The 14,854-nt window shown below is 36.1% G+C and overlaps 3 protein-coding genes across 5 annotated transcripts; all 3 read right to left on the bottom strand.

Moving 5' to 3' along the window:
* Positions 1–117: 117 nt before the first annotated feature.
* On the bottom strand, positions 118–2,270 carry LOC108673421 (keratin, type II cytoskeletal 2 epidermal-like). Its single transcript, XM_018161248.2, has 2 exons — positions 2,164–2,270; positions 118–1,984 (listed from the first exon to the last, which is right to left on the bottom strand). Exons 1-2 carry the CDS (start codon positions 2,167–2,169, stop codon positions 1,706–1,708), a joined length of 285 nt encoding a protein of 94 aa, XP_018016737.1. The 5' UTR covers positions 2,170–2,270; the 3' UTR covers positions 118–1,705.
* A 4,896-nt stretch (positions 2,271–7,166) lies between these two features.
* Positions 7,167–9,745, bottom strand: LOC108673420 (keratin, type II cytoskeletal 2 epidermal). Of its 3 annotated transcripts, none has more exons than XM_018161247.2 (2): positions 9,639–9,740; positions 7,167–7,948 (listed from the first exon to the last, which is right to left on the bottom strand). In XM_018161247.2, the coding sequence occupies exons 1-2, from the start codon at positions 9,642–9,644 to the stop codon at positions 7,670–7,672; spliced, it is 285 nt and encodes a 94-aa protein (XP_018016736.1). In that variant the 5' UTR covers positions 9,645–9,740; the 3' UTR covers positions 7,167–7,669. The 3 variants fall into 3 exon arrangements, with proteins under 3 accessions (XP_018016736.1, XP_018016734.1, XP_018016735.1); XM_018161245.2 differs by lacking the exon at positions 9,639–9,740 and adding an exon at positions 8,116–8,176; XM_018161246.2 differs by lacking the exon at positions 7,167–7,948 and adding an exon at positions 8,646–9,465 and having other exon boundaries at positions 9,639–9,745.
* Positions 9,746–13,877: 4,132 nt separating this feature from the next.
* On the bottom strand, positions 13,878–14,156 carry LOC108673419 (glycine-rich cell wall structural protein-like; the record flags this gene model as incomplete). The annotated part of the gene is made up of 1 exon (XM_018161244.1): positions 13,878–14,156. A coding segment is annotated over one exon (279 nt), but the record flags the coding sequence as incomplete, so codon positions are not given.
* Positions 14,157–14,854: the final 698 nt, after the last annotated feature.

Here is a 14,854-nt window from a genome sequence, read left to right as displayed (position 1 = left end):
GATTGCATTTATTTGTAAATATTCTGGTTTATTGGTGACGTTTTGTTACTAATTCTGCAAATCCGACTCTCAAAAGCTTGATCCGATGCCTTTATAAACGTATCAGAAAAAGCAATATAGGGTTACAGAAATATACTCAAACCTCAAAATATACTTGATTTCATGCATAAAAACGTAATATTAGTACATTTGAAGATGACAGAAATGAAACTCATAAGCTGAATAACTATTTAAAAACACGAATCTAGTGCGACAAACAGGCAACCACAGAATGTTGCCACTCACGCTTGCAATAATCATCGTCTAATGTGTGAAATTTGTATACAAAAATTTCCTGAGTAATTCTTAAAAAACATTGGATTTTCCAGATGATTCAACTTATTCATTGACTTCTATTTTCTAGAATCAAACATATTATCAACAAGTGTTAAAAACCCCCATGCTCAAATTCGGTGGCTTCGGGGGCCTTGAAGAACATCGGAAAGTAGTAGGAGTATAAAATTTAGAGAATATATTAATTTTGCAGGTTTCCATGTAAGTTGAAAATGTCAGGTAAACAAAATCTGGAAAACTCTTTTTTGCCCCTCCTCAAGGCTATGCTTTAGGCTAATTCTTCATTGATATATTCGTAGGATACAGTAACGAATTTTCAGCATTCCTAAATTTGCTGGGGTGGACGATTATTCAATAGGTAACTTTCAGGTAGCTGAACAAGAAGACACTGAGGCAATAACATACGTGTCAAAAATTCTCTTTGATCTCTAATAGCAAACCCGTTTGTATTATGAATGATGTGTAAATAAAATATTCCTGTTTGGCACTACCGAGCGATCAAATTTTAATGTCCTCAAATTACATCAATGCTAATCGTCAAATATTAAATAATTTATTCAGAACTGAAGATAATTTCGTCTATAAATGTTACTTTCCTAATGTCCACTGATGGTAATTTAATTATCTCGCTTATAAATGAAAATTATTATTGATGTCGGGTATTTAATCCACAACCTACGATTGAACAGTAAGAAACTTCATTTGTAGAGATCTCAACCAAGGTAAGTAAAACGAAAATTTAGTTCTTGAAGTTTCGTCATCAAACATAATAGTAGTATTGAAGAAATGCAGTTACTATGAATAAAATACAGGGATACAAGGAAATTAAAGGTCTAACAGTAACTTATAGTACCAATCACTATTTTGATTTCAGTTATTGCCTTTGCTTCCTAAAAAGTTCACTGTTCAAATTATTTCTTGGCAAACGCTACAGTGCCCACCGGGTACCGAGTCGAGTATCAGTTCTGAGTTCTCACCAGTCCTCCTGGGAGTGGAGTATCAGTTCTCATGATCAGTACTCAAACGAGTTGGTTTTCACTTCTCTAATGTCTATCATAATTAAACATCATTCATAAGTTCACATTGAATTTAATTGTTAAATCATTACTGAAATTTAAAACAGCAATGCTGCTGAAATTAAACAATTTTAATATTTTACTTATGTTGGCTCACAGATGTTCACTTATGTTTAAAAAACAATTTTGTTAAAGAATAAATCTCCGTCGTTGTACAACATGTCTTAAAATTCATGATAAGTAAGCCTTATAGGTTCATGCAAAACCTTATCTGTTGGCGTTTCAGTTAGGATGTTTACAGACATTTTTCGAAAGTCTAGTACCGTCAAAATACTTTTGAAGCAAATCGAAAATAATTACCCGAAGAATTCATTACTGAAACGTTCGTTACTAAATCCTCCGCCGAATCCTCTTCCACCTCCAAATCCACCGCCGAATCCTCTTCCACCTCCAAATCCACCACCAAATCCTCTTCCACCTCCAAATCCACCGCCGAATCCACGTCCGCCTCTAAATCCACCACCAAATCCTCGTCCACCTCCAAATCCACCGCCGAAGAATTGAGGTTCGGGCTGAGGCTTGGCCACGACGAGTGACCAGCAGGTCAAGGCGACGAGCAGAAAAACAGCAATGAACTGGGAAAGAAAAAAAAGATGTAATCACGAAATATTAAGTTTTATTTGTACAGGTGCAGGGTGTTCGACAACCAACTGCGTTCTATAATTAACAATCAAGTTTACTTGCCAAATTTAGAAAAATCGACTTAAAAAAAAGTATATATATATACTACATAATTTTTACCGTTATAACTTACTTTCATTTTATTGTTAGTTCACTATAACTTGTGCTGAGTACGGCGTCCTGTTCAAGACTAGGCAAGTCGGGACTATCAGGGCCTTTTTATATCATTCCCAGCGGCCTTCGGAGCTCCACGCCTCACAGGATCCTGCATGCGAGGACTTTTGATTCCCGACTCACTGAAGGAACCAGGAAATAACGGTAAATGTACCTAAAAGGTCCCAGCCCATCCTTACAATAGGCTGCTGAGAAGGCAGCCCATGACCACGTCAACTGCGTATCCGTAATACAATTCCCTAACTTTGCAGGACTAGCAGGTCTCGTGAAACCTGAAAATGAATAAAATTTATCGGGAGCGTTGCGAAAATTAACGAACATATATAATGTTTCCAATTCTATATCTCAAAATGAAAAAAACTTTGAAGGTACTCCAATAACATTTATTCTTCTGAAACATGTTAAAGCATAAAAAAATTAAAGAAATTTGTTAAAGAATATAAAATAAAAAATTATTACTGATCGATACAGAAATAAACTAATTGCGAGACAAATTAAAAGCAAACTCAAAAATATGAAATTTGAACATTTAGAAAAGTATCTCAAACTACCTCAAAGTATTAAAGTCGGGCAACTTTATTTCAAGATTATCGGTGAATTGAACAGGCTCTGTGAAACCCATGATAGCGTCAAAACTCCAGACCATACGCAGCAATGACCAATGCTTATAGAAGCTCGAATCCTCCAAGAGGCCGGTGTGGTCTATAAATGTTGCTTCAAAGTATGTTGTCAACTTTCTAATCTGGACTGCATTGAAGAATTAGACCAACAACTATGACATTGAGTATTAAAAACAAGCAACTTCATTCCAAAAATCTCGATTGATTCAACTCGCTTGGTAATACCTTTGACAACAACGTCAAGCTCCTGACTGTACGAAACACTGGACCCTGCAAAAAAGCGGGAGTTCTCCAGGAGGCCGGTGTAAACTGAAAATTTTGTTTCAAAGAAGTTCGTAGACTTCTTCGAAATTTGGACTATACTGGAGTAACTAGACCAACAACTACGACTTTGAGTATTTCAAACAAGCAACTTCATCTCAAAATTATCGATAAATTCAACTGGCAATGAATTCAACTTATCGATACCTTTGACAACAACGTCAAGTTCCGGAGTATACAAAATAATGGACGCTTCAAAAAACCGGGAGTTCTCCAAGAAGCCGATGTGATCTGTAAATTTTCCTTCAAAGAAGGTTTTAGACTATTTCATCATTTGGACTACATTGGAGTTTTTGGACTAACAACCACGGCACTGAGACCGTCTCACCTGCCACCTACAGTCTGCAGGACAAGGGAACCCCTTGAGACAAGCTCACAAGACCATCGCTCACACCGTGCTGGAGGAACCCACCAGCATCGTCATCATGCAGTGCTGGAGGAACCCACCAGCATCGTCATCATGCAGTGCTTTTTTCAGAGTCAAGTTCCGTTTAGAATTTCTTTGTTGTATCCTATTTACATGTATTATGTACATATGACCATCAAAAATTTCATTGTTCAATGCTTCTATCAACTTGAAAATGAATGTTGATACACTCAAAACGTCGTTAAATATATTATAAATTCTTACTGAGACATGCCTATTGAGCTATAAAGTCATTTGAAGAATTTTAAATCCCAGCAAATTGGAATATAATGCATTCTCTGATCATTATTCGTACGCGTTACAACAAGAAAATTCTGCCATCTAATGCTAATCTTCTGGAATTATAAACATTTTAACTTTATTATTTTCTGTTTGCATTTTTTGCATTTTTTACATGAGCTCTAAGTTTTAGTGGATTTCTCATCATTGTTCATTTCGTTCGGTTCTCCATTTAACATTCAGAAGACGGCCGGCATTGCCTGATGAGCAAACTGCGGTCTAACAGTGATTGTTGCACCCCCTCGCGAGTGAATGCTCGATAAATAATTCTTATCACATTCAATGAAACATACTAATTCATTGCATGAAGTTTTCGAATGAAATTTCCAATAATTTCAAATAATTCACAGATAGACTAAAAACCAAACTGAAATATTTTGGTTTCTATTCCCATAGTATGAAGTTAGACCTATGCTTCCTTGCAGCTTACTGATTTTAATTCTAGTCATCTCTATTAGTAGGTGCTGCTATGTTTAAATTAAATAAAATACAGTAAAACGTTTGAGCAACATCAGATACCTCTTTTGTAAATGGAAAACAATTTATAACTACGATTATAATGCAAGAAATAATATTTAGCTTATTACTGTAATTTAGAACAGTGAACTTCATTAAATAGTTGAAGCCTGGTTTAGATCTAATCAAATTTTTGAAACTTCAGGAATAGTTCTAATTAAGCATAAATAATAACTGTAACTACGGCGAAGATAAGACTGAACTTGACATCGCAAACTTGCAAGATAGCGATTAAAGACGATTCGAAGAAAACATTTCTTTGAATATTGTAGACACATATTTGAGACTGACACAGACATTGCAAGCACAGAATATGTAGACATACATATTTTAGACACAGAGTATACATAAAGGTGCAAGTCTACACATACCCAGAAATCTGAATAAAGCAGAATATTTCAGGTCGTGCTCATTTGCTATAATTCAGTCGTCCTTTCAATTCTAGCGAGCTTTCTCAGATCATCTATGCATTCCTAAAAGCAATCAAACTTTAAAAGAATCAGGTATCTGTTCTATCATTTAGCTCTAAAAACTAAATTGTGTTCGGAGATGCAATTGTGCTCGTAGCCGCACTGGTGCCATTGGTTCTGGTTACATTGATGTATTCTGAGGATACCCCATTTGACTGATACCCCATTTGAATGAAAAAAGTTAATTTAAAATTTTTAACCATACTTCCGATCAATTTACCGTCTCGTGCAGCAGTCTCGCGCAACGTTAACAAACTTTTCAAATGGGTCTTGGGGGCTCTCGTGCAATGGATAAGTGGTGAAGAAAATTTAAACAAACACAAGTGTTTTGTATCATAAAAATAATATTAGAAGCTTTTTTACCCATTCATACAACTACATGACTCGTTCTCACATTAGTTGGTTTAGACAGTAATCTCCAGCGCGTCATGTAATACTGATTTACTGCATTACTGCAATAATAACGTTATTTTATGAACGGATATTTCCAGCTGTTTCTTCTCATTGCTGTACTTTCTTATCAATAATCATGAAGAATAAGATGAATTTTCAGGCCTAATAATTAAAGATGAAAATGATTCGCATATCTCAACTACATATACGCAAATGTTCTTTATTCATGTTAGAAGGCGACCAACGACCATTTGATCACACCTCAAAGCTCTTGTTTTCAACTGTGTGCAATGGAAAAAATATTTTTGACATCTCCTGTCTTCACTGCTCTCAAATTTTTTGACGGTTGCGCAGGTGCAGCTTATAACAAAGAGAGCTAACAAAAAATCGAAGGAAATCATCACAATTTGCTTTTAGTAAGATCGTAATAATTCACTTTTTGTTTCGTATAAATGTTTACAATTGTAGAAATAGTCGCATGTTTTGTAATGCCTGAGGTTTCGTTACAATTTCACAATATTGATTGACTTCTTAGCTGCTAACGCCTTGATTTGTGAAATTTGCGAAAACTTTTCTAGAGCGCCTCTTTTCCTGTTCTGGTAAAGCATTTGTTAATATCTTGGTTTATTGGTGAAGTTCTGTCACGAGTTATGCACAACTCTCAATAGGTCGACCTGATGTCTTCGTAAATGAACCAGAAAAAACAATATTGAGATTCAGATATATACTCAAAACTCGATATCATGAATAAAACGTATTGTATTATCAGTACTTTTGAAACGTATACATGCATGTAAATACATATAAAACGTATTATTAGTTCATATGAAGATGACGGAAATGAAATTGGTAAGCTGAATAACCATTTAAGAACACAAAGTGAGGGCGAAAAACAGGCAACCACAGAATGTTGCCACTCACGCTTGCAATAATCCTCGTCTGATGTGTGAAATTTTTAAGCTAAATTCTCCTGATTACTTTTTAAAAAACATAGGATTTTCCATAGGATTCAACTTATTCCTAAACTTTAACTCCCTAGAATCGAACATTTAGTCAATGAGCGTTAAAAACCACATGTTCAAGTTCGGTGGCATTGAAGAACATATGAAAATAGTTGGAGTACAAAATCCTAAAAAATATTATTTTGCCAGGATTCCGAATAAACTAAAAATGTCAGATAAAAAAATTTTGGAAAGCTGTTTTTTGTTCTCCCTCCTGGCCATGCTTTAGGCTAACTCTTCATTGAAAAATTCGTAGAAAACCTAAACGAAATCTTAGAATTCCTGAATTTACCGGGGTGGCCGATTCTTCAATCGTGAACTTTAAGGCAGCTGAACAAGATAACATATGTCCCTAAAATGCATTTCGAACTCCAATAGCAAACCAATTTGTACTATAATCAATGTTTAATTAAAAAATTCCTGTTTGGCACTGCCGAGTGATCAAATTTTCATATTCTCAAATTACATCAAAGCTAATCTTCATACATTAAATAATTCCCTCACAATTGATGATAATTTCGTTTATAATGTTGTGTGTTACTTTTCCGATGTCCACTGATGGTAATTTAATTATCTGGCCTATAAATGCGAATAATAATTTATGTCGGCATTTTATCCATAACCCACGACTTCATTTGAAGAGATCTTGACCAAGGTAAGTAAAACGAAAATTTAGTCTCTGAAGTTTTGTCATCGCACAATTCAGTAATAATGAAGATATGTAGTTATTATGAATAAAACACAAGGTCACAAGGACATTGAAGGTCTACCAGAAACCTGTAGTGCCAATCACTATTTTGGTTCCAGTTAATTTTTTATTACTTATGCTCTCTAAAAGGTTCACCGTTCACATTATTTCTCGGCAAATACTTTAGTGCCCACCGAGTACTGAGTGCATGGAGTATCAGTTCTGAGTTCTCACCAGTTCTTGAGTGCGTGGAGTATCAGTTCTGAGTTCTCACCAGTACTCCAGGGAGTGGAGTATCAGTTCTGAGTTCTCACCAGTACTCCAGGGAGTGGAGTATCAGCTTCCATGATCAGTTCTCAGACGAGTAGATTTTCACTTTTTTAAAAACTAACATAATTTAAGAGTATTCACTAAATTTGACTGAGATATTGACGAACTTTAATCAACCATCATAATTTATAGGTTCACATTAAATTTTATTATAAAATCGTTTAAGAAATTCATAAACGCAATGTTGCTCAAATTCAACAATTAATAATAGACTCATGTTGGCTCTCAGATATTCACTCACGTTTAAAAAACCATTTTGTTAAAGAATAAAACCCGTCGTTTTACAACATGTCTTAAAATTTATGATAAACCTTACACGTTCATACAAAACCTTATATGTGTCGTTTCAGTTAGAATGATTGCAGACATTTTCCCAAAGTCTAGTACCATCGAAATACTTTTGAAGCAAATCGAAAATAATTACCCGAAGAATTCATTACTGAAACGTTCGTTACTAAATCCACCACCAAATCCTCGACCACCTCCAAATCCTCCGCCGAATCCTGGTCTCCCGCCAAATCCACCGCCGAATCCTCTTCCACCTCCAAATCCACCACCGAATCCTCGTCCACCTCCAAATCCACCACCAAATCCTCGTCCACCTCCAAATCCACCGCCGAAGAATTGAGGTTCGGGCTGAGGCTTGGCCACGACGAATGACCAGCAGGTCAAGGCGACGAGCAGAAGAACAGCAATGAACTGGGAAAGAAAAAAGATGTTATCACGAAATATTAAGTTTTATTTGTACAGGGTGTTCGACAACTAATTTTGTACTATAATTAACAATCCGGTTTACAAGCCAAACATATAAAAATCAACTTCACAAAAAAACTATTTTTACTGTATACTTTCTATCGTAAACTTACCTTCATTGTATTGTTTGTTCAGTATAACTAATGCTGAGTACGGCGTCCTGTTCAAGACTGGGCAAGACAGGACTATCAGGGCCTTTTTATATCATTCCCAGCGGCCTTCGGAGCTCTACGCCTCGTAGGATCCTGCATGCGAAGACTTTTGATTCCCGACTCACTGAAGGAACCAGGAAATAACGGGAAATGTACCTAAAAGGTCCCAGCCCATGCGCAAGGTCCCAGTCCATCTTTACAATAGGCTGCTGAGAAGGCAGCCCGCGCGTGACCACGTCAACTGCGTATCCGTAATACAATTCGGTAACTTTGCAGGACTAGCAGGCCTCGTGGAACCTGAAAATCAATAACATTTATCAAGAGAGTCGCAAAAATTAACGAACATCTATTACGTCTTCAATTCTATATCTCAAAATGGAAGTACCTTAGAAGGTAGGGTAACATGGGGCAGCGAGCCCACTGCGGGTCACGGGCCCATAGCGGGTTTCTCGCTAAGTATGGCAGATATTGGTCCGTGTTCTCTATTAAAGGTCTAACAGTAACTTATAGTACCAATCACTATTTTGATTTCAGTTATTGCCTTTGCTTCCTAAAAAGTTCACTGTTCAAATTATTTCTTGGCAAACGCTACAGTGCCCACCGGGTACCGAGTCGAGTATCAGTTCTGAGTTCTCACCAGTCCTCCTGGGAGTGGAGTATCAGTTCTCATGATCAGTACTCAAACGAGTTGGTTTTCACTTCTCTAATGTCTATCATAATTAAACATCATTCATAAGTTCACATTGAATTTAATTGTTAAATCATTACTGAAATTTAAAACAGCAATGCTGCTGAAATTAAACAATTTTAATATTTTACTTATGTTGGCTCACAGATGTTCACTTATGTTTAAAAAACAATTTTGTTAAAGAATAAATCTCCGTCGTTGTACAACATGTCTTAAAATTCATGATAAGTAAGCCTTATAGGTTCATGCAAAACCTTATCTGTTGGCGTTTCAGTTAGGATGTTTACAGACATTTTTCGAAAGTCTAGTACCGTCAAAATACTTTTGAAGCAAATCGAAAATAATTACCCGAAGAATTCATTACTGAAACGTTCGTTACTAAATCCTCCGCCGAATCCTCTTCCACCTCCAAATCCACCGCCGAATCCTCTTCCACCTCCAAATCCACCACCAAATCCTCTTCCACCTCCAAATCCACCGCCGAATCCACGTCCGCCTCTAAATCCACCACCAAATCCTCGTCCACCTCCAAATCCACCGCCGAAGAATTGAGGTTCGGGCTGAGGCTTGGCCACGACGAGTGACCAGCAGGTCAAGGCGACGAGCAGAAAAACAGCAATGAACTGGGAAAGAAAAAAAAGATGTAATCACGAAATATTAAGTTTTATTTGTACAGGTGCAGGGTGTTCGACAACCAACTGCGTTCTATAATTAACAATCAAGTTTACTTGCCGAATTTAGAAAAATCAACTTAAAAAAGTATATATACTGCATAATTTCTACCGTTATAACTTACTTTCATTTTATTGTTAGTTCACTATAACTTGTGCTGAGTACGGCGTCCTGTTCAAGACTAGGCAAGTCGGGACTATCAGGGCCTTTTTATATCATTCCCAGCGGCCTTCGGAGCTCCACGCCTTCTAGGATCCTGCATGCGAGGACTTTTGATTCCCGACTCACTGAAGGAACCAGGAAATAACGGGAAATGTACCTAAAAGGTCCCAGCCCATGCGCAAGGTCCCAGTCCATCCTTACAATAGGCTGCTGAGACGGCAGCCCGTGACCACGTCAACTGCGTATCCGTAATAAAAATTCGGTAACTTTGCAGGACTAGCAGATCTCGTGAAACCTGAAAATGAATAAAATGTATCAAGAGAGTCGCGAGAATTAACGAACATCTATTACGTCTGCAATTCTATATCTCAAAATGGAAGTACCTTAGATGGCAATCCACAAAACATTTATTCATATGATATTATGAACATTTTAACATTCAGTTATTTTCTGTTTACATTTGTTTGAATTTTTTACATGAGGTTTGAGTTATAGTGGATTGCTCATCATTGTTCATTTCGGTTCGTAATTTTTCTTCCCCATTTAACATTCAGAAGACGGCAGACAAAGCTTGCAGAGCAAACTGCGGTCTAACAGTGATTGTTGCACCCCCTCACTAGTGAATACTCGATAAATAGGTCTTATCACAATCAGTTAAAAATACTAATTCATAGAATGAAATTTTCGAATAAAATTTCCAATAATTTCAAATAAATCACGAGTAGACTAAAAACCAAATTGAAATATTATGGTTTCTATTCCCATGGTATGAAGTTACGCCTATGCTTCCATGCAGCTTACTGATTTTAATTCTAGTCATCCCTATGAGTAGATACTGGTAAGTTTAAATTAGATAAAATACAGTAAAACTCTTTAGCAACGTCAGATACCTGTTTTGTAAAATGGAAAAATAATTTATAACTACGACAAAAATGCAAGACACATTATTTAGCTTATTACTGTATTTTAGAACATTGTACTTCATTAAATAGTTGAAGCCTGATTTAGATCTAAGCATATTTTTGAAACTTCAGAAATAGTTTTAAGGAAAAGGATTTTTATGTATATCATATAAGGAGAAATGGAAAATCATACATTTCAGGAAAATATTATCAGTTGTTTTAGATGAGCATAAACAATAACTGTAACTACGGCGGAGATAAGAATGAACTTGATATCACAAACTTGCAAGATAGCGATTAATTAAAGATTTGAAGAAAACATTTCTTCGAATATTGTAGACACTTATTTGAGACTGACACAGACATTGCAGACCTAGAATATGTAGACATACATATTTTAGACACAGAGTATACATAAAGCAGCAGGTCTACACATACCCAGAAATCTGAATAAAGCAGAATATTTCAGGTCGTGCTCCTTTGCAATAATTCAGTCATCGCTTAAATTTTTGCGAACTTACTCAGATCATCTATGCATTCCTAAAAGCAATCAAACTTTAAAAGAATCGGGTATCTGTTCTATCATTTAGCTCTAAAAACTAGATTGTGTTCGGAGATGCTTGGGCTGGTAGACGCACTGCATGTCAGAGGTTCTTGTTGTATTGATGTATTCTGAGGATACCCCATTTGGCTGATACCCCCATTTGAATGAAAACAAACAAGGTAATTCCAAGTATTTAGCCATACTGCCGATCAATTTACCGTCTCGCGCAGCAGTCTCGCGCCACATTAAATAACTTTTCAAATGGGTCTTGGAGGCTCTCGTGCAATGGATAAGTGGTGAAGAAAAATATAACAAACACAAGTGTTTCGTAACATAAAACTAACATTAGACGCTTCTTTACCCATTTATATGACTAGTCTCACATTAGTTAGTTTAGACAGTAATCTCCAGCGCGATATGAAATACTGATTTACTGCCACAATAACTTAAGAACGGATATTTCCAGCTGTTTGTTCCCATTGCTCTACTGTCATCTTTAAAATCAGAAGATTAAGATGAATTGTCAGGCTTATTAATTAAAGATGAAAATGATTCGCATATCTCGACTACATATACGCAAATGTTCCTTATTCATTTTAGAAGGTGACCAATGACCATTGATCACACCTAGCTGAAAGCTCTTGTTTTCAACTGTGTGCAATGGAAACAATATTTTTGACATTTTCCGTCTTCACTGCTCTCAAATTTTTTGGCGGTAGCGCAGTTGCAGTTCATAACAAAGAGAGCTTACAAAAAATTAAAGGAAATCATCACAATTAGCATTGAATAAGGTCGCATTATTTCACTTTATGTTTAGTATCACTGTTTTAAATTGTAGAAAAAGTTGCATGTTTTGTATTGCCCGAGGTTTTATAACAATTTCACAATATTGCTTCACTTCTTAGCTGCTAACGCCTTAATTTGTGAATTTTACAAAAACATTTCTTGAGCGTCTTTTTTCCTGTTCTGGCAAATATATTTGTTAATATCTTGGTTTGTTGGTGAAGTTCTGTCACGAGTTATGCACAACTCTCAATAGGTTCACCTGATGTCTTCGTTAACGTACCAGAAAAAGCCATATTGGGATTCAGATATATACCCAAAACTCGACATCATGTATAAAACGTATTATCAGTACATTTGAAACGTATAAATACATATAAGACGTAATATTAGTCCATTTGAAGATGACAGAAATGAAATTAGTAAGCTGAATGTCAATTTAAAAACACAAATTGAGGGCGAAAAACAGGTAACCACAGAATGTTGCCACTCACGCTTGAAATAATCCTCGTCTGATGTGTGAAATTTTTAAGCTAAATTCTCCTGATTACTTTCTAAAAACATAGGATTTTCCATAGGATTCAACTTATTCATAAACTTTTACTCCCTAGAATCGATCATTTAGTCAATGAGCGTTAAAAGCCACATGTTCAAGTTCGGTTTCTTGAAGAACATTTGAAAACAGTTGGAGCATAAAATCCTAAAAAAATATAATTTTGGCAGGATTCCGAGTAAATTAAAAATGTCAGATAAAAAATTTTTTGGAAGCTGTTTCTTGTTCTCCCTCCTGGCCATGCTTTAGGCTAACTCTTCATTGATAAATGCGTAGAAAACTTAAACGAAATCTTGGAATTCCTAAATTTACCGGGGTGGCCGATTCTTCAATCGTGAACTTTAAGGCAGCTGAACAAGAAGACACTGAGGCGATAACATATGTCCCTAAAATGCATTTCGATCTCCAATAGCAAACCCATTTGTACTATGAAAAATGTTTAATTAAAATATTCCTGTTTGGCACTACCGAGTGATCAAATTTTCATATTCTCAAATTACATCAAAGCTAATCTTCATACATTAAATAATTCCCTCACAATTGATGATAATTTCGTCTATGATGTTGTGTGTTACTTTTCCGATGTCCACTTATGGTAATTTAATTATCTGCCCTATAAATGCGAATAATAATTGATGTCGGGCATTTCATCCATAACCCACGATTGAACGGTAAGAAACTTCATTTGTAGAGATCTTGACCAAGGTAAGTAAAACGAAAATTGAAAGGTAACCAAGGTAAGTAAAACGAAAGTTTTGTTATCAAACAATACAGTAATAATGAAGAAATGTAGTTATTATGAATAAAATACAAGGTCACAAGGACATTAAAGGTCTACCAGTAACCTGTAGTGTCAATCACTATTTTGGTTCCAGTTAATTTTTATTACTTATACTCTCTAAAAGGTTCACCGTTCAAATTATTTCTCGGCAAATACTTCAGTGCCCACCGAGTACTGAGTGCATAGAGTATCAGTTCTCATCAGTACTCCAGGGAGTGGAGTATCAGCTTCCATGATCAGTTCTCAGACAAGTAGATTTTCACTTTTTTAAAATCTAACATAATTTAACAGTATTCAACAAATTTGACTGATTTCTTGACGGACTTTAATCAACCATCATAATTTATAGGTTCACATTAAATTTTATTATAAAATCATTTAAGAAATTTATAAACACAATGTTGCTCAAATTCAACAATTAATAATAGACTCATGTTGGCTCTCTGATGTTAACTCACGTTTAAAAAACCATTTTGTTAAAGAATAAAACCCGTCGTTTTACAACATGTCTTAAAATTTATGATAAGCCTTACACGTTCATACAAAACCTTGTTTGTTGGCGTTTCAGTTAGAATGTTTGCAGACATTTTCCGAAAGTCTGGTACCGTCAAAATACTTTTGAAGCAAATCAAGAATCATTACCCGAAGAATTCATTACTGAAACGTTCGTTACTAAATCCACCACCAAATCCTCGACCACCTCCAAATCCTCCGCCGAATCCTGGTCTCCCGCCAAATCCACCGCCAAATCCTCTTCCACCTCCAAATCCACCACCAAATCCTCTTCCACCTCCAAATCCACCACCAAATCCTCGTCCGCCTCCAAATCCACCACCGAAGAATTGAGGTTCGGGCTGAGGCTTGGCCACGACGAATGACCAGCAGGTCAAGGCGACGACGAGCAGTACAACAGTGAACTGGAAAAAATGTAATCACGTAACATTACGTTATATTTGTACAGGGTGTTTCACAATCAGCTGCGTACTATACTTAACAATCTGGTTTACCTGCCGAATTTAGAAAAAAAACATAAAAAATTATATTTACTGCATAATTTCTACCGTTATAACTTACTTTCATTTTATTGTTAGTTCACTATAACTTGTGCTGAGTACGGCGTCCTGTTCAAGACTAGGCAAGTCGGGACTATCAGGGCCTTTTTATATCATTCCCAGCGGCCTTCGGAGCTCCACGCCTCATAGGATCCTGCATGCGAGCACTTTTGATTCCCGACTCACTGAAGGAACCAGGAAATAACGGGAAATGTACCTAAAAGGTCCCAGCCCATGCGCAAGGTCCCAGTCCATCCTTACAATAGGCTGCTGAGACGGCAGCCCGTGACCACGTCAACTGCGTATCCGTAATACAATTCGGTAACTTTGCATGACTAGCAGATCTCGTAAACCCTGAAAATGAATCAAATTTATCGAGAGCGTTGCGAAAATTAAAGAACATATATAACGTTTCCAATTCTATATCTCAAAATGAAAAAACTTTGAAGATACTCCAAGAACATTTATTCTTCTGAAATATGTTAAAGCATAAAGAAATTAAAGAAATTTGTTAAAGAATATAAAATAAAAAATTATTACTGATCGATACAGAAATAAACTAA

Source organism: Hyalella azteca, unplaced genomic scaffold (genome assembly GCF_000764305.2).
Source record: "Hyalella azteca isolate HAZT.00-mixed unplaced genomic scaffold, Hazt_2.0.2 contig9315, whole genome shotgun sequence".
Classification (NCBI taxonomy): Eukaryota; Metazoa; Arthropoda; class Malacostraca; order Amphipoda; family Hyalellidae; genus Hyalella; species Hyalella azteca.
Note: the sequence above shows the minus strand (reverse complement) of the source record. Positions and strands in the feature narration are given on the sequence as shown.